Source organism: Plectrocnemia conspersa, unplaced genomic scaffold (genome assembly GCF_051122295.1).
Source record: "Plectrocnemia conspersa isolate PC_06_02 unplaced genomic scaffold, ASM5112229v1 ptg000004l, whole genome shotgun sequence".
Lineage (NCBI taxonomy): Eukaryota > Metazoa > Arthropoda > Insecta > Trichoptera > Polycentropodidae > Plectrocnemia > Plectrocnemia conspersa.
The window spans coordinates 11201326-11220971 of record NW_028277168.1 but is presented as its reverse complement, the minus strand read 5'-3'; the positions used below and the strand labels follow the sequence as shown (position 1 = coordinate 11220971).

Here is a 19646-nt window from a genome sequence, read left to right as displayed (position 1 = left end):
TCTTACTCAAACATTTCATTGTTATTAATATTTACTTTTACTGTAACATTTGGGTAAATATAATAATACTTTTTAAATTTAAATGTAATTAACAACAATTTTTCAATTTAATATTATAGAATTGTGAAAATATGTGAAAAATAATACACCATTTTATTAAAATACAATTTATTAATTATTAATCATAAATATATATATTTTAAAATTACAGATTCATTGAATTTACTAACATAATACTGTGACTGTTTGCTCTCGGACAATATTTTCTTCAGCCATATTCTTACCCTTAGAAACTCGTAATAAATATAAAATATAGTAAAATAATAATGTTATTTATCATATTATATTACTGAGTCAACAATCATCTTTTCAGATGCACTGTTTATTTCCACATTGTCTGCAACTAAATAAATTTCTTAAAAAACTTAATTATTATACTTAATAATTATTCTCTTTTACCTTCAATTTCTCGCTTTTCAGCGCCATTATCCCAAGACTGTTTTTCGGCTGTTCCGAACACTAAAAATATTAAATTACCAAAAAAAAATGTTGCACTTGCCATTAACAAGACTTTTCTCCATTTCACGATATCAGTCTAAATTCATAAACATGTATTTAATTAAAAATACAAATTTTTATATAATATAAAAAACTCACAATATCATCTAGTAAATATCCATCAAAAATAGGTGCCAATAAGCAAACAATATCGGAAAATACCATAGATAAACTATATAGCATGCCACAATAATATGGAGATATATCCACGAAGCTCATCTGTAATTATTATAAATATTATTAAAAATATAATATATTAATAATTAAAATATATACTACTCGCCATATATCCGCAACCATTTATAGAATTCAATCCAACAATTAAAGTTGTTAGTGCAATAATAGTTTTAACATATTCTATTGGAATGTATGATACAATCACAAGACATATTGCTGGACCCCAAGTGCCTTAAAAATATTAATTCATTACATTTCATTGTTTACAAATATAAAGTTACTATGTACCTATTGTATTGTAGATCTTTCTCAATTGGGTTAAATTAAAAATGTTCTTTATCAACAAGTAATCTAATGAAACACTTCCAATAACTCCAGTTACAATTGCCAATATGTATCCATATGAAGAAAAGAGTCCACTCTACATTATAAAGATGTAATGCATAAAATTTTAATGTTTTTCTGATTATTTTTATCTAAATAATAAATGTATATATATTACAATAAAAACAATATTTCAATTAAGGTTGATCTTAAGGCTAGTAATCATACCTCTTGTAATTCTGTTCCAACACAATTTTTAAAGTAAGACGGCATTTCATACGATATTACAAAAAAACTCCATAATGCTCCAGCTTGTGCTAATAATATTGCCCAATACGGTTTCGATGTTAAAATTGCCTTCCATGGTGTATTTTGCAGCTATTAAAAATACATTTAAAACATTAAATACTTTTATTATGATAATAACACATTAGATTTAAAAAAAGTACTGTTTCATCTTCTGTTTGTTCTAAAGAAGTCAATATTAATTCTCTCTCTTCTTTCGATATACTTTTATGTTCAGAAGGAGTACTTGCTCCCAAAAATATCCACAATAAACAGCAAAGTATATTTTGCCAACCATAAAAATAAAATACGCCCTTCCATCCATATGAAGATGACGATATATATGCTGATAATGGGAATGCTATAATGTGTGCCAAATTCAAACCTATAACACAATTTTAATTATTATATAAACAGCATAATATTCAGATTTTGTATCTCACCTATGTATGAAAACATTCCCATTCTTGTCCTTTCGTCAACTGGAGCCCATTTTCCCAACAATGTATGCAAAGCAGGAAAATACACACCAACTAAAATTCCACTTAATAGTCCTCCAAAATACATACCTTTCCAATCGGCCTAAAATTATAGTAAATCAAAATATACATAGTTTAATTTTACAATATTTTTAAATCATACCAGTTTAGCGAAATATGGTGTTAATAATTGAACTAGACCCGTGCCTCCTAAACTGATTGTTAGGAATGGTTTTCCACCGAATTTGTGCGATATGGGACCTACGAATATTTGCGCAATTAAATCGCCCCAATACTGAGACGAAGCTATATATCCAATAGTTTGCTTGTCCCATTCGAATATCTATATTTAATTTTATAAAAAAATATTAGGTATAAATCAATTAATTAAGGTGATTAATACCGTATTGTTGTTTAAATCATTTTGATCTGTCATAGCTAATATGGCTATATTGGTGCACACTCCAATACACATCACAGAATACATGGCAACTGCATATAAAAATACTTGTAAGTGTCTTGTTCCAAGTTTCCACCCTAAAAGTATGTTTAAATAAAATATATAAATTTATATTAAGAAATGTGGATACACATAATTTCTTTATTATCGCATTCACTAGTATTAGTTGCAAATTGAACTGAACTTTTAACTATAGATCTATTTGGTGTATATATTACAGTCCAAGTATACATTTCGTTTGTTTATGATTATACACAAAAGAAATAATAGATAAACGAACTAGTTTTTTCATGCACAAATAATTCGGCTTTATTATAAGTATTATTGTACTATGCCAAGGAAGATGCTCTTAGTTATGTATATAAAAACGATTATATATTGTTTAATAATAAGTTTTAAGTTGTTTTTTATGTGATACATATCTTTTTCATCTAAAAGTTCTGTACATAGTCTCAAAACTGTTCATGCCTATATTCCTGTTTAGGTGAGAGCGAGCGAACGTTGGCCAGAACATTGAACGTCTCATGAATGCCTGTATCATATGTTACATGCCGTATATGAGTCTAAGCCTTGTATCTTTCATTTCATTCTTTCACGTGTTTGCGTGTATTAGGAAGTGTATAAATAAACTACAGTGAAATCTCAGTACAGCGTAGCTCACGAGACCGAAGAAAAAATATCGTTATACTGAAAATTCGTTATATTTAATGTAAGGAAGATGATATATTTTTATTTTATTTTTAATTGCCATATTACTACAACATCAGATCCTTTCTTGACCATTTTTAAGGATACTGTAATGAACACAGTAAAATTTGTTAAAAAAATGTTTTATAAAAATAGTTTGAGGGTCGGCAAAACATTTTGAATGTCGCTTGTAAACACATCCGGCACACGTCAAGTCAAGGACGAACTGAATTCGGAGAAATATTGTGTCAAGTTGTAATTTCATTCTTAAATTCGGATCAAAATATTTTGTTATACTGAGATCAGTCTTCGTTACAATGAAAACATTTTGTATGAAAGTTTTCGGGGACAAATTAAAGATTCGTTATACTGGGAATTTCGTTATTTCGGTATTCGTTACAAAGAGATTTCACTGTAGTATGTTTTGAAACGTAAAAGTTTATTTGTTAATAGCATTTGACAGTTAGCACTAAAACCTACAATTTGTGCATACACAAACAAGTATGTTCATGAATAAACTCCAGTGAACACTTGGACTAAAATATATATTTTCAATCTTGCTACTCATATATCTACTGTTCTTACAAACTTTCTAAATGCACCAAAGATAGATATAATTAAGAACCAACGAAAATATCTAAAAAAAATATACGATTTGTGACATTCATAATTATAAAACATTGTTACATCGTATCTGTAAGATAAGAGTTGCTGGATATACTTAATTGTAACATTTTGTATGATCAAGTGCCTCGGATTAATATTACCTAATCACTTGGATAAATACCAAGGTGTTCAATTAAAATCTAGCTGAGTCATAACCAATATAATATAATATAAAGTGGCTACACTGAGATAATGTAACTATTACATTATCTCGGTGTAGCCACTTTATATTATATCGAGTTTAATTAATCACCTTGGTATTTATCCAAGAGATTAGGTAATCCTAATCCGAGTTACATTGTACTTAATGGATGTATTAGTACTATATGTATAATGTTCTTTATTTTATATAGTTGATTTATACATGTACATCCACGTGCAGGGTAAAATCATTTTAAAAATATTACATATAGAAATATTTACAATAATAACATAAATGACTAGATCATAATGCGTCCACCAACTGCGAGTACCTAGATGAGCAAATCAACATTATACGACAGCTGTGCTTATTAGGGAGTTGTCCAATACTCATATTGTTGAATGCATATTGTAATAATACCGGGATTTTCAATGCCGGTATTACCGAGAAAAAACAGTCAGTTTTTTTTAATAATTGCTAATAAAAAAAGACCAAAAAAAGCATGTTCATTCTTTCCAAGTCGAACTGAATGCTTTATTACTAAGTTTATATTGTAATATATTGTTGAATGTTGATACGATCTTTCGAATTTTGCAAAAAAATCTTTTGAAGATATTTAATGAATATGTAGTACCCATTAGAGTGTAGATATTATTTTTTGCAAATATAATAAATAAGCATGTCTTTGACCAATTTATGCATATTTTATGTTTCAAATAGTAAGAAGCTTTTAAAGCAATCTTCCTTACATTCAGGTACTTATAAAAATATTTTATACGCTGATTATTTATTGTTCTTCTTAAAATCAATGAAGACGTAAATGAAAAACTGATAACAAAAGTGCGAGCAAAAAAACTGAAATACAATATAAAAATAGCTGTTTTAATTAGAAAATATTTTATAATGAGAGGAGGGGGTTATTTTGCAATCACGCTCTGAATTTTTGTATATATGTTTATATAGAGCCTCGCAGAAATTTGTGAAGCATCGGGTTACTAGCGAAATAAATCCGCAACTGGGTCCTTTCATCGCGAAAGTGCCGCCCCCGTGCAAGAGCTGTCCAAGGCAGTCCGCCTCCTCTAGGACACCTAAATCGGCTATTACTTCTGTGCGTTGAAGCACATATTTATTTATAATCAAAGTTATTTGATGTTCTTGCTCTAGAATATGACATGGAATGGCATTTTTATGCTAAATGATAATCCATTATAGATGACCACACATATACATACATTTTTAAAAATACTTTATGATCATCAGCTTCTTTAAAGTAATAAATTGGAATTAAGAATAACTTTATATCATAATAAAACACTAAACTTTAATAGGGCGAGTAGCAATTAATTCATACGAATCCGATTATATAATTATAATTCTGATCGATCATCACAAATTAGGTTTTCTCATTATATATAACAAACTATCATAATACGCAGTTATAAATATATAAAAAAAAACATTTGACGCCACTGCGTTATACACACAAATGTTATGTCCTCTATATTTATTTTCATTGCTATTCAACATGAATTGATCCTTTTTCAAAACGATATTAATCCAATCTTATCCGAATAATCTGATATGTACTAATCTATGTATATATTTTGATAATAACTTATACCAGACATACAAAGTTAGCAAATTCAGCAAATTTAAACTCAATTGTGTGTATTAAAATAAACCTATTTATATATAATATATTTAATTGATTTGTTGAACAAAATAGGTAAATTACCAATATTTTCTTCCATGTTTGAAGAACAGTTCGCAGCACGCCTACAATAAGGAACTTCTTCAATGGTTCTAAATAGTGTAATCAAACTCACATTTATTGAAGCAATAACGTGATAAGATAATATGAGATCATATAGTACATACATATGTATGAATATATAATATATTAATTATTGTATTAAATTGTCATACCTGAGTTGTATAGCAGTATTCAGCACCTTATATATAATCCAACAACCTTTTTTCGAGTATAGTAAGAATGGAACGATCTGGCTTTTAGAAAAAATAAATACGAGAGCAATTGAATGAAACTAGATAACATAACATTTATCAATGTTGCTATGTAGCCACTTACACGTAGATAATATCCAACAAATATATTCACAAAACGTAATCACGATTTTGTTACTATTTTTTTTTTTTGTAAATCTTACTCTTACTTTCATTTTAACATCTTTCATACTCCTAATATTAAAAATACGGAATAGAGATGTAAATACATAGTAATATATATATATATATATATTAACATACTTACCATTTTTTATTTACACGAGTTTTATAAATGTTACAATGTATTTTTTGGTGAAGATATATTTTCACTAGTGAATTCCAAATACATTTGTACCAGTAGATATATATTTCTAAGCAATAGAAATTAGAGAAATTAAAAATTAATTAATTAATGAACTGAAATTAAAACTTAAAGAAATTAGAGAAAACCGTAAATATACCGTTTACTTAAGATTTTTTTTTAAAAAATTATGAATTTTAAATTTTGTAACTTAGTTAAAAACTATGTTTTTACTTTTATTTTATTTAAATTTCCAATTTAAAATTCTTTTTATATATTTATTTTATTTTATTTTTAAGTAACCACAATAATAGAATATGAACGGATTAAGTTGACTAAGTAACTGAGATTGAAACAGTAGAATCAGTATGTGCTTTATACTAAATAAATATATCGGTATGCAACGCATTCCTTTGTATCTGGTACCGACCGTATCTTTTGTTCGGGTCCTTTTTGAAAGCGGTTTTATACGTTCAATTGATGTCCGCTCAGCACGCTATTGTTTTTATAACACATTTATATGCCAAATAAACAATTAATTATATAGCCTTTTAGCAAGTCTGGCATAAATTTTATCGCAACGATCATGGGTGGTCTCGACATAATTTATATTGAACTTAAGCATCAGTACTGTACATTTTCATAATTAAATTGTATCGATACCGGTATTTTAAAATAGTTATTGTTTTTTTAAATAATAACAAAAATTAGAAAATTATAATATAACATAATTTATCATTACTTTACATTATATGTGAATAAAATATAAAAAATAGGAACACAAAAAACGTAAAAAAAATATATTTTTTTTATTTATTTAATATAAAAGATGATATACATATTTTTTATATATTAAAATTTCTTAAGAAAATGAAAAAATGAAAATGAAGTTACTTATTTCGAAAAATTAAAAACATCCAGAAACCAGAATACCTAATTATGATGATGTAACACGTGCTTAGAAAATCAATATAAAAATGTTATACTTATTTAATGATTACAAAAGTTTGTACAAAAGTAATAAATACTTACATTAAAATAATAACTATTTAAGATTAATTATAAATCCATACAAGGAAAAGTTAACAGATCTTTGCAATTATCTAACTTTATATTGCTTTAAGATAATCCTCATGATATCTTACTACGATTTTGAACCAGCTATCATTTTTTCAGATGCTTCGTTCATTGCTACTTCGTCTGAAAAATGAATATTCATTATATGTTATCTTCTACTTCAAACTTGTTTAGTTATTCTTCTTTATCACCTTTATTTTGACGATCTTCTGTGCCATTATCCCATGGCTGTTTTTCGGCTGTTCCGAAAATCAAAAATATTAAATTACCAACGAAGTATGTTGCACTAGCCATTAATAATACTTTTCTCCATTTCACGATATCAGTCTAAAAACATTATTATATTACTAAATATATAAATATTAATAATGTATAGTATTACCTACAATATCATCTAATATGTATCCATCAAAAACTGGTGCCAATAAGCAAAAAAAGTCAGAAAATACTATAGATATACTGTAAAGCATACCACAATAATGTGGAGATAAATCAACAAAACTCATCTGGAATTATATAACATATAAATATTATTAAAAATTCAATTGCATTAATAAAAAATAAGCAAAACACTCACCATATATCCGCAACCAGTTATTGAATTTAATCCAACAATTAAAGTTGTTAGTGAAATAATAGTTTTTACGTATTCTATTGGAATGTATGACACAATCACAAGACAAATTGCTGGTCCCCAAGTTCCTTTCAAAAAAAAATGCATTACTTATAAATTACATTTAAATGCATTAATATTTAAAATACTTACCTATTGTATTATAGACCATTCTTAATTGAGTCATACTAAAATATTTCTTTATCAGCATGTAATCGAATGACAAACTTCCAATTATTCCAGTTAGAATTGCCAATATGTATCCAAATGAAGAAAAGAGTCCACTCTACTTTTTAATAAATTTAAAAAAATCAAAATATGTAATAAAAATACATTTAATATTTTATCGATTGTTCCAATTAAATATTAGTAAAATAAAGTATTTTTAAAACAATGTAATTTATAATCTAAAGCCTAGTAATCATACCTCTTGTAAATCTGTTCCAACACCATTTTTAAAGTATGACGGTAATTCATACGATATTACAAAAAAACTCCATAATGCTCCTGCTTGTACTATTAATACTGCCCAATATGGCTTTGATGTAAAAATTGCCTTCAACGGTGTATTTTGTGGCTATTAAAAAAATATTAAAAATATGTAATAATTGTATTACAATAATTACACAATAAATTAAATAAGTACTGTTTCGTTTTCAGTTTGCTCTAAAGACGTCAATATTAATTCTCTTTCTGCTCTCGATATATGTTTATGCTCAGAAGGACTATTTGCTCCCAAAAATATCCACAATATACAACAAAGTAAATTTTGGCAGCCATAAAAATAATATATACCCTTCCATCCATATGAAAATGATGATATATATGCTGCTAATGGTAATGATATAATATATGAAAAATTTAAACCTGAAACAAAATTTTAATGAATATTTTTATTGTTAAATAATAATGTATTGTATCTTACCTATGAATGAAAACATTCCCATTCTCGTCCTTTCGTCAACTGGCGCCCATTTACCCAACAATGTTAACAAAGCTGGATAATAAACACCAACTAAAATTCCATTAAATAGGCCACCAAAACACATCCCTTTCCAATCGGCCTAAAATTATATTCAACATGAATAAACATGACTAAATTCTATTTGGTTTTAAAAACATACCAGTTTAGCTAAATATGGTAATAATAACTGAATTAGAGCCGTGCCTCCCAAACTGAATGTTACAAATGGTTTTCCACCAAATTTGTATAGTAGAGGACCTGCAAGTATTTGCGCTATGATATCGCCCCAATATTGAGACGAGGCTATATATCCAATAGTTTGCTTGTCCCAATTGAACTCCTATAATAGATTTTATTAAAAATATTTTATTTAATCTATTATAATTTAATAATTTAAATATAATACCGTATTATTGCTTATATTATTTCTATCTGTCATTGATAATATAGCTATATTGTTGCAGACTCCAACACACATAATAGAATACATGGCAATTGAATACAAGAACACTTGTACGTGTCTTGTTCCGGGTTTCCATCCTAAAATTATATAAGAGCCTTTTTATATTGAGCTAAGCATTATATAAGAAATTACATTAATATTAATAATACAAAGTAATAAAATAAACCAGTATCAGGCGACAGGTCTCAAACTTATCGTCAGCTGATGATTGACCTGTCGTCAACCGTTTGGTTACTTCAAGCAAAATATCTTGATTTCATGAATTAAATCTGTAAACAGGCTTTACATGTTTCCCCTTAATTCTTAATATATTTTAGTTAATAATTCTTGTTTTTATAATGATGTTTATATTGTAATTTTTTCATTGGTTATGAACAAGTAGCTGTATCAGTATATACATGCTTGTTTTAAACTATCCATAATATATTCTTGTTATTCGTGAATTATGTCTGGGATAAATTTTATTCGAGCATTATAATCATTAAACATCTGTAGACCGTTTCAATATACTGATTTTATATTAAAATAATATATAAAATTCTTATGAATTCACGATGAAGTTATCTACGATCCTTGGGAAATAACCCAGGAGTACATAATATTATATAAGTCTGCTTAGTTTATCGATTACAATTGTTTTATGATTTTAACAGTCCCATAATGCTGACCATTTAACTGTAATTTCAACTTATGTTGTCCTAGAAGATCCTTAAAGAAGTCATTATTAGTGCCTCTTGAAAACGTTACTGTGTACCGAAGTGATTCTCTCTGTTCTCTGTCCTCGGTTCTCTGCTCTTTCTGATCTACTTGTGGCGCTGTTAATCCTCTTCAGTGAACTGATGTAAAGCCGTTTATATGTTAATTGTGCAAGGTTTATATTATAGCAAAATAGTTGCGGTTGAAGCTGGTGGTCAAGATATAGAGTTGTTATTGCAGTAACAGAGTGCCTAAATGCATGATCTTGCAATCTCCTTTAGTAAGCAAGTATCAAGCCTTTTAAATATTCTTTCACAGAAGCTTGGACAAACGGAACAATGCTAATTCTGACCGTTTTGTCCAACTTTGCCTGTAATGTCCATCGCATTTAACGAAGCTTTATTCTGTCTCCGGGGTGAATTTAATAAACGAAACCATCGTAGTCACTTCGTGATGACAACAAATGATAATAAATAACAAAAACTATTGCAGCGAGATAAAACGTGTTGTTCCTAGATGTATTGCATTACGATATACTACATAAGTATATTTATGTTTATTTATTACGTATTCTATAATTTATTAGAATTATTATTCATAAAAATCATTTGCGTTAAATCAAATTTAAAAAAATATTATATAATGTTTTTATTCATTATGTCCTCAGTTATGTATGTAAATATATAATTATCTGGGGTACCTCAAAACAGTAAATGTTCGACCGCCGTACATGTACGGCGATACCGCTCAAAGGGTTAAAATATGACCTTTTGGTTTTTTATGTTGTAAAATGTTTTAAATGGACAATAATGAACAATCATTTTCACGGCAATATACACAAATTAAGTGTTTCGTCACCTAGTCATTATATATGTCAAAGAAAAATTAATACACTTACTTTCGGGACAAAACTCAGCAATGTGCTCAAAAGTATTTATAATATTTAAATTAAACATTAATACAACTTACCATTATTTTTTTCCATTGTGTTTGAATAACACTTTGCTCTTCGCCTTTAATGATCTTCTTCCGCATCAATCCTTCCTTAATAATATAATTAAACTGTAATAAATAACTTTTAAAATAGTGTGGGATATATAATATACACAAAGGCTGATTCTACTGATTCTATGATTTAAAATAATTAAATCATAGACACTAAACTGCTTCTCTAAGCTATCGAGATCTCAGAAGTTATCGTATTGAACAATCCCATGATGGCATAACCGCGCATATAGGGAGGGTCGAAGCTCTCGGGCCCGACACCGGGGCTTTGCCCTTGACTCGTTGGACCTCCACGGCAAGCCAAAAATACAAATTGTATGCAGCTTTATTTTGTCTGAAGCGTTTTAACTAGATATATTTTGGTTGCGACTCTTTTTGCGATTTTCTAAACATATAAAACTTTTCTTTGTATTGATATTTATTATATGCAACCTACAAAAATTAGTTTAGTTACATTTAAACATACATATTAATTGATTTTAAATTAAAAAAATAAATTGAATTCAATCCGATCTTGCGAGTTTGATTTGATACAACCTGGCGCAGACAAAGCCATGAGACCAACACGTATCTATATCAGGTGCGCACGGTGAGACACTTTCCTTTTCACTCGCTCGCATATTAAGTGAAAAAAAGGAGTGAGAGATAAGGGCGTGCGGAACGCATGTAACGCACGCCCTTATCTCTCTTTTTTTTATTAACACAGTTGATATGCAACTCTATATATTTTGTAATAACTACACATTAGCATTCTCAATCGAATATGTTAATATTGGAATTAAATTTGCAAAAATCTTAAAATGTAACAATTTGTGAACTTGAGCAACGATGTAATTGTTTTTTCTTTCAATATATCAGAGTAACTAGTGCCGCTCCAAATTTTATTCGCCTTTATTTTATTTTGAAATGCGAGACAATGAGACGCTTCTTCTCAATAAAACATTTGTAAATATAATATTAATCGGGGGTGTCTACTAAGGGGGAAATTCGCAGAATTCGTTCGTTGAACGAAACAAAACATTGCAAGGGCCCTTCCTTTATTATCGATAAACGAAGTATGCATCGCAATTTTTTGTGAAGTTCATGTTACGTTTTTTTATTTGTTGTTTCAAGACGCAAAGATTTTATTTTATATAGTTTAATAATTCGATCTCAGTTAATTTATTTCTAAGTATTTATTTAATATGCAGTTCCGCACATAACAAACGCCGATACGGATCAGATATTTATGTGTATCAAATTCGTTCCATACATTATTAGCTATTGAATATACAATAAATTCGATAAAGCTATGTATTAATTATGTTAAATAAATTTAATCGCAGTTGATCTTAGTTCTGAATTAAACTGAAATGATGTATGTATTAATAAATACAGCATTCTATTTTTTAATACTGTTTTAAGCATACTTTATAAAATTCAAAAAGTTTACCGACTATAAAAGTGATAAATGATTAAATAATATAATTATTATTAATCGATATTTATTTTTTAAATAAAATAATATTTTACAGGCAATTAATTATTTTTGGCAATAATTGCTTAAGTAAATTATAAGTAAAAACCGATAAATATTCACGAATATTCGAATACTTCATTCATTTTTTATTCAATATTTGAATAGTTGAAAACTACGAATAATTAAGAACCATACTACACATACTATAAAACTAAATACAGATTTTAATTCAGCGCATATGTTGCCATTGAAATCTATTTATTTAATCTCTGTGACAAAAATTTTAGCAAATGCAATGTATTTTTTTACTAATTTTTTATTCATGTAGCATTAAAAAAAATACTTTTAAAAATATACATATTGTCAAAATGCTCTATATTGCATACTTGCGATTTTAAAAAATCCAGAAGTTGGTTTTATCTAACAAATAAAATACTTTTCGGATAATTAAGTGGTCAAAATAAACACGATAAACACAGAATACATCGATTACCATTGCTCATGCGTTAACAATATCAACAACAAGCATGAAGAATTTTATAATTAATATTAACAACTGATATGAAATAAACAGTTAATTGCCTATTTAATATAATATATGTCATACGCGATATCTTGCTCGCACGATACATGTTTTTCACTTTCAATTGCATTTTTATACTTAAATAGTAATAATCTTTACATTTCTATCGCACTGCACTCCGCTGCGGGTAGAATCAAACTATTTTATTTTTGATCGCGAGGATCGTAAAATCGCAGAATTGGTTGCGAACGATTGATATTCTGTGGTCCATAATGTCGAATCTCAAACTGTTTTTTTTTTATTGATTTAATAAATGTACCGTATAATTTACTTGTGTATATGTTACAAGTAAAGTGAATTTTGAAAATGCATACATCCTAGGCAATTTATGCACTGTCAAATTACACAAAAAGTAATTTATAAACAATGTATGTTCTCATTGTTTGGCAAAATATTCAAAATTAAATAATTGATGTATTTGATAGGTGTTTTAAATCATTTATGTGCAGTAAATCTTGTTGTCAATTTATAAATTAATTTTATATAAATTTGTTTCATAGAATTATTCATGGGGTATTCACTGTTTTGACTAACGATCACTCGCTTGCACCTAACCTGTCCAACGCATTTTTATATTGACTATTTGCTTAGTCGCTCGACAATAGATTGGTTGTAAATGGAACTCAAATCTTGTTCGTTGACGATGTAACTAGCTCACATCGGAGAGTTCACACACACACAACATTATTTACTTGTAAATTGATTGTGTTTACTCTATTGTAACGCATTGGGCCAGGGTATATTAAAAGCACTTAGCATTTAACACGAAAAAATATATATAGAAAATTTTGAAGCGATTTGCAATTGCATTTGCTCAACATGTAGAAATTCTAAGAATATATTTATCAATTAGTAACAAAGATTCGACTTCCACCCTAAATTATCCAGATTAGTCAAAAAATATAAGGAGAAGAGATTTGTTGCTTTTCTTTACTTTTACTCCTGATTACATTTAGGCCATAACTCAGCCATAGAAAAAAAAAATTTAACAGAACTTTTGATCGGAACTTCCACTTTAACTTCCCAAGTATCTCTTGGACTACAATTTCGCTTTTTTATTTATTTTTGTTGCAAAACAAACATATGTTTTTGTCTTAATCATATAAAGACTTCATACTCTTTAGCCCGGATAAATCTATTAGTGTTTATGAACACAGTTAAATTAAAACGCGACACTTAAGAGTTGTCGCTGTATTTTTATAACGTATAAATCTGCTTAAATGAATCCCTCGAAGTCTGTTGACTTTTAAGAGTAGTTACACATAAATAATGTGCATAACAGATCATTTTTTGCAATGTTAAGAAATATTCGTTGGTTGTTGCTTGTTGTTGTTTACGTAATAACTTCATCTGTGGATTATGTACTTACTAATTTAGAAAATAAAATAATAAATAAACGCAGAGATTTTAAAAAAAGCATGAGAAAAATTAGTTATATGTACAAGTATATCATTATTATATTCTGTTGTGTGAATACTTAAAGATAGATAATGTGTAATATGCAAACATAATGATATATTGTAGTTAGTGCATGCTCCGAAAATGGTATTATTACAACTATGTATCAAAAAGTTTATGAAACACATATGTATAATCAGGTGTTTATAAAGTATCTCCACAATTAGTGTTTTAGGTCATATTTAAATAGAACAAATGTAATAATAAGTACCTAGTAATGATTGTTACTAAGAATAATATTGACTTCCAAGTACGTTTTCCCGAAATTGTTTTCCAAACTCCAACTTTTTAGGTAAAACCAATCGACATGCAACTTGTCCAGTATGTGAACACGCACATTCAATGAGTAATGTCGTTTAACAACTAACTGCGTGCGTAATGAGCAGTCTGATCAATCAAAAATATTTAGTAATGCTAAAATTATTATATTTTAGATGTTTTTCAAAATACAAATATTATATATTAATTTCAATATTGTATGATCAAACATAATGATCCAATGATATAGTAATTTATTAGCATCAATCATAATTAGAATTTTTCGGGTAAACTGTTTATTTCCACATCGTCTAAAATATGAAAAAAAAATCATTACATTTGTATTTATAAAAGTTATTTCTCTTCTTTACCTTTATTTTGTTCTTTTTTGCCATTATCCCAAGGCTGTTTTTCTGCCGTTCCAAAAATCAAAAATATTAAGTTGCCAAAAAAAAATGTTGCACTAGCCATTAATAACACTTTTCTCCATTTCACAATATCTGTCTAAAATTATAAATATTTTTAAATACATAAATGTTACTTATTAATACAATATAAATACTCACAATATCATCTAAAACGTATCCATCATAAATTGGGGCCAATAAGCAAGCAACATCGGAAAATATCATAGATATACTATATAGTATGCCACAATAGTGTGGAGATAAATCGACGTAGTTCATCTAAAAATATTTAATATGTATAATAATAAATATAAGAAAAATAATAAATAAAAAGTTCACTCGCTATATATCCGCAGCCATTTATAGAATTTATTCCCACAATTATAGTTGTTAGTGAAATAATAGTAGTTACATATTCTATCGGAATGTATGAAACAATTACAAGAAAAAATGCTGGGCCCCAAGTTCCTTAAAATATATGGTGTATTATTTATTATTTACATTTTTATGATATATATAAATTATTCTTATTTATCATACCTATAGTATTGTAGATCATTCTTAATTGGGTCAAAGTAAAACATTTCTTTATCAATAGATAATCCAACGATATACTTCCACTGATTGCAGTTAAAATTGCCAATATGAATCCAAATGAAGAAAAGAGTCCGCTCTACTTTTTAATAAATAAAATAATGTCAAAATATGTTCTATAAATATAATTAAATTTAATAATATTCTGTCACTGTCCATATTTATTAATAATTAAATTATTTACTTTTATATTTAATATATCTAAGAAAGTGACGGAATACCAATTTTATTGAAACATATCTGGCATACTTCTTGCAAATCTGTTCCAACACAATTTTTAAAGTATGATGGCATTTCGTACGATATTACAAAAAAACTCCATAATGCGCCAGCTTGTACTATTATTAATGCCCAATAAGGCTTTGATGTAAAAATTTCTTTCCATGGTGTTTTTTGTGGCTATTAATAAATAAAAATAAGACATTTAAAATTTGTATTAAAGTAAATTAAATATAAAATAATTACTGTTTCATTTTCTGTTTGCTCTAAAGAAGATAATATTAAATCTCTCTCCGCTTTCGATATACTTTTATGTTCAGAAGGACTATTTGCTCCCAAAAACATCCACAATAAACAATAAAGTAAATTTTGACAGCCATAAAAATAATATACACCTTTATATCCAAACGAAGATGATGCTATATATGCCGATAGTGGGAATGATATAAGGTATGCCAAATTTAAACCTAAAACGTAATTTTATATAATACTTTAACTAAAAATTTATAAAAAAAAATATATCTTACCTATGTATGAAAACACTCCCATTCTTGTTCTTTCTTCAACTGGCGCCCATTTACCCAACAATGTGTGAAAAGCAGGAAAATAAATACCAACCAAAATTCCATTTAATAATCCACCAAAACACATCCCCTTCCAATCAGCCTAAAATTATATTTATTCAACATAATCGTAATTTTATATTAAACGATTTAAAAATTATACCAGTTCAGCTAAAAATGGTATCATTAATTGATTTAGAGCCGTGCCTCCCAAACTTATTGTCACGAACGGTTTTCCGCCGAATTTATGCAATATAGGTCCTGCAATAATTTGAGCTACGATATCGCCCCAATATTGAGATGAAGCTATGTATCCGATTGTTTGCTTATCCCAATCAAAAATCTGTTTTTAATTTCAATACAAAAATATATATTTTTTATACTACATAATTCAATATTTTGATTAATACCGTATTGTTGTTAATATCATTTTTATTTGTCATAGCCAAAATTGCTATATTGTTACACACTGTAATACAAATTACAGAATACATTGCAATTGCATAGAATAACACTTGTAAGTGTCTTGTTCCAAATTTCCATCCTAGAAACATATCTTATTAACGTTTATATCTTGAAATTACGAAAAACAATTCATACTGAATTTAGCATTGACAATTACACTGTCGCGAGGTACCGCAGCTACCCAGCGTGCGGGTACTGGACTTCATAAGTGTTTTTTTGTTATTTAAAACACAATGCTAATTTTTAATTTATTAGTATATCGACATTGCATATTTTTTAAATCAAAATATATGTTAAAATTAGTTTAAATCAAGTTTTAATTAAGGACTAGAAAATTATAGAGCAAAAACATCTTTTTTATTTTTAATGCCGCTTAACGTGCAATAAAAGCTTAGTTGTAAGCTTATGTTGATAAGACATTTGTGACATAAAACAGCTTATGCTTGTAATTTTAGCGATTCATTATCTATTAATTATTAATTTAGTAAACATAAAACAAATCTAATCTTATCCCAACACACTGATGAGTACTAATCTGTATATATATATATTATGATAACAACTCGAAAACTCGAACCAAACATATATGTTGATTCAAGTATATACATATATTGATTCAATTAATTAATATTTAATTAAATCACTGTACAAAAATTGGATAAGTTACCATTATTTTCTACCATGTTGTTACAAGAACACTGTGCACACGCCTTTAACAATGAACTTCCTTCTTTTCAATGATTTAAAACAATGTAATCAAACCATATATGAGCAAAAGCGCGATAAGATAATATAAAACCATGCATATAAATCATTATATATCTTCTAACATACAATTTTCATAAGAGGTCATACGCGGTTTACTCCTCTTTCTTATTTAATTGTCATATGTGTCATATGTGTTTATAATAATAAATCTATTGTCAAATAAATATAGTTTATAATGACACATATAAACAAAATACATATTGTCGTTCTCTTAACATTCCAACTTAAAAACGTTAAAAAATAATTTGAAGACAATAAATAAACGAGAGACAGCAACATGACAGCTGATTATAAACTGTTACATCTGATTTTTTTAATTGTAATTTTTGGTGTCACGAGTTTATTTCGGTACAATAATAAGTTATTTTACTTAATAATTGATATTCTGACTCCAGATCAGAAGGTTGCGTGTTCGGATCACGTCGGAGGCACCACTTTCGCGCCCCCTTCAAGGGGTCGCTGCCGTAGTAGAGACCAGGAATAAGTGAAGTTTGTGTCCTAGCAGTAATACAATATAATAGTATGCGAATTTATTTAATAAAAATAGAACAATTTTAGTCCCATTTGCGTACAGTTGTGTAATTATGTTTATGTAAATACATGTATATGTAAAGTCCTCGTAGCCGTTATTGTGTCCGAAGCGGGGTGAGCTCTGGATTCTGGACGACGACCTAGAGCAGTTTACGTTAAGAGGGAAGCGGCTGCTTTTCCAATCTTTTCTATCTATGACGATGGTTCGCGTCGCTTTGTTTTTAAATCTCATGTGGAAGTTCTTGATGTGTTGTCAGAAGTGAGTATAGATTTAGTCACCGTGTATATTTTTTTATACACTTAACCAGCCTTAAGGAGAGTAAAAGAAAGCAGGCATTCACTTTTTGCTGTAACTGGCAGTTACGCTGATTTAAGAGTGTAATTAGATTTTTCTGTAGATTAATGTAACTTTTGTTGTGTTGTGTTGAAAAAAATGTTGTCCTTTGTTATTATAAAAGAACTTGCATTTTCATCCAGCAAGGCGCACACAATTGACATTGTTACGTATAATATGCATAACAAAGACCTAGCAACACGCAAAATTATTAATTGCTTTATGGCGCTTTTAATGAATTTTGAAGTATATTTGAATTTTGAAGTATATTTCAATTAAATAAAGAAAAATATTTATTTTATATTACGTTTCAAGAAAATAAATAAAAAAACACTTAACAAACCAGTATACTTGCATTTGTGATTATTTTTTTAATGAAGACTTAGCAACACGCAAAACTTATGGATTGCTTTATGTGGCTTTGAACGCGTTTTTTTCGCAAAGTTTATTTCAATTAAATACAGAAATATGTTTTCTTTATTTAATTAAAATATTTTTTCAGTATCGGGCGGCAAAGTTGAATGCGAAAGAGTCCATATGAATCGAAGTGTTGTAGCAACATTAAATCTATTTATGATAGAGTACCAAAGTTGTCATTTACATGTCAGTGTCCTCGAAGAGCTGATGTTTTGGCACTGCTAGAATAAATGAACGCCTGTGAAGTTCTTAAAAACCCTTTTGTATGATCCTTGCAACCCCATTTACAAATTAATATAAATTAATTTCTCAACTTTTCTAATAATTTAAGTTTTTAATGTCGCGTGTGTATTTTTAAATTAATGTGCATTAAATGATTAGTATTTTTTGATCGCTTCATTATCTTATTACGCATAAACATATAAATTGGTTATTATTAAGCTTTTGTTATTCGTGGATTTATATATGTTTTAGTGCATTCAGGGTTAAGAACCACACTAGACGATCCCATCGAAATATGCCGCCCCCAAGCAAGTGCCGCCCAGGGCGGCCCGCCCCCTCCGCCCTCCCATAGCTACGCCACTGAGTCTACTTGTCTGTTCTTGATTGCAATTTTTTTTAGGATTGATTCATGAAGGGCTTAGATTTATATTGTACTTTCTAACATCTAATTATGTAGAATACCT

At 28.1% G+C, this 19646-nt stretch overlaps 3 protein-coding genes across 5 annotated transcripts; all 3 read right to left on the bottom strand.

Annotated features, from left to right (window-relative positions):
• Nucleotides 1-224: 224 nt before the first annotated feature.
• On the bottom strand, nt 225-5562 carry LOC148235890 (sialin-like). Of its 2 annotated transcripts, XM_088184256.1 has the most exons (11): nt 5514-5562; nt 2227-2360; nt 1987-2166; nt 1788-1926; nt 1509-1729; nt 1288-1437; nt 1024-1156; nt 842-966; nt 658-777; nt 460-595; nt 225-403 (listed from the first exon to the last, which is right to left on the bottom strand). In XM_088184256.1, the coding sequence occupies exons 1-11, from the start codon at nt 5527-5529 to the stop codon at nt 342-344; spliced, it is 1416 nt and encodes a 471-aa protein (XP_088040382.1). In that variant the 5' UTR covers nt 5530-5562; the 3' UTR covers nt 225-341. The 2 variants fall into 2 exon arrangements, with proteins under 2 accessions (XP_088040382.1, XP_088040383.1); XM_088184257.1 differs by lacking the exons at nt 225-403; nt 460-595; nt 658-777 and having other exon boundaries at nt 1024-1211.
• Nucleotides 5563-6944: 1382 nt separating this feature from the next.
• LOC148235889 (vesicular glutamate transporter 1-like) lies at nt 6945-14769 on the bottom strand. Of its 2 annotated transcripts, XM_088184711.1 has the most exons (12): nt 14616-14769; nt 10869-10943; nt 9147-9280; nt 8901-9080; nt 8702-8840; nt 8423-8643; nt 8204-8353; nt 7930-8062; nt 7741-7865; nt 7550-7669; nt 7355-7490; nt 6945-7286 (listed from the first exon to the last, which is right to left on the bottom strand). In XM_088184711.1, exons 2-12 carry the CDS (start codon nt 10882-10884, stop codon nt 7231-7233), a joined length of 1410 nt encoding a protein of 469 aa, XP_088040837.1. In that variant the 5' UTR covers nt 10885-10943; nt 14616-14769; the 3' UTR covers nt 6945-7230. The 2 variants fall into 2 exon arrangements, with proteins under 2 accessions (XP_088040837.1, XP_088040838.1); XM_088184712.1 differs by lacking the exons at nt 6945-7286; nt 7355-7490; nt 7550-7669; nt 7741-7865 and having other exon boundaries at nt 7934-8065; nt 14616-14753.
• A 44-nt stretch (nt 14770-14813) lies between these two features.
• On the bottom strand, nt 14814-17643 carry LOC148235888 (sialin-like). Its single transcript, XM_088184710.1, has 11 exons — nt 17578-17643; nt 16856-16989; nt 16609-16788; nt 16410-16548; nt 16129-16349; nt 15913-16062; nt 15610-15742; nt 15413-15537; nt 15229-15348; nt 15034-15166; nt 14814-14973 (listed from the first exon to the last, which is right to left on the bottom strand). Exons 1-11 carry the CDS (start codon nt 17591-17593, stop codon nt 14936-14938), a joined length of 1389 nt encoding a protein of 462 aa, XP_088040836.1. The 5' UTR covers nt 17594-17643; the 3' UTR covers nt 14814-14935.
• Between the last annotated feature and the right edge of the window lie 2003 nt (nt 17644-19646).

Coding starts and splice junctions, on each gene's coding strand:
- LOC148235890 (XM_088184256.1), bottom strand. Junction 1,730..1,787: donor GGGAATGTTTTCATACATAG/GTGAGATACAAA, acceptor ATTGTGTTATAG/GTTTGAATTTGGCACACATT. Junction 778..841: donor TAAATGGTTGCGGATATATG/GCGAGTAGTATA, acceptor TAATAATTACAG/ATGAGCTTCGTGGATATATC.
- LOC148235889 (XM_088184711.1), bottom strand. Junction 9,081..9,146: donor ATAATATAAGCAATAATACG/GTATTATATTTA, acceptor AATCTATTATAG/GAGTTCAATTGGGACAAGCA. Junction 8,354..8,422: donor AGCAAACTGAAAACGAAACA/GTACTTATTTAA, acceptor TTTTTTTAATAG/CCACAAAATACACCGTTGAA.
- LOC148235888 (XM_088184710.1), bottom strand. Junction 16,789..16,855: donor ATGATATTAACAACAATACG/GTATTAATCAAA, acceptor AATTAAAAACAG/ATTTTTGATTGGGATAAGCA. Junction 16,549..16,608: donor TACCATTTTTAGCTGAACTG/GTATAATTTTTA, acceptor ATATAATTTTAG/GCTGATTGGAAGGGGATGTG.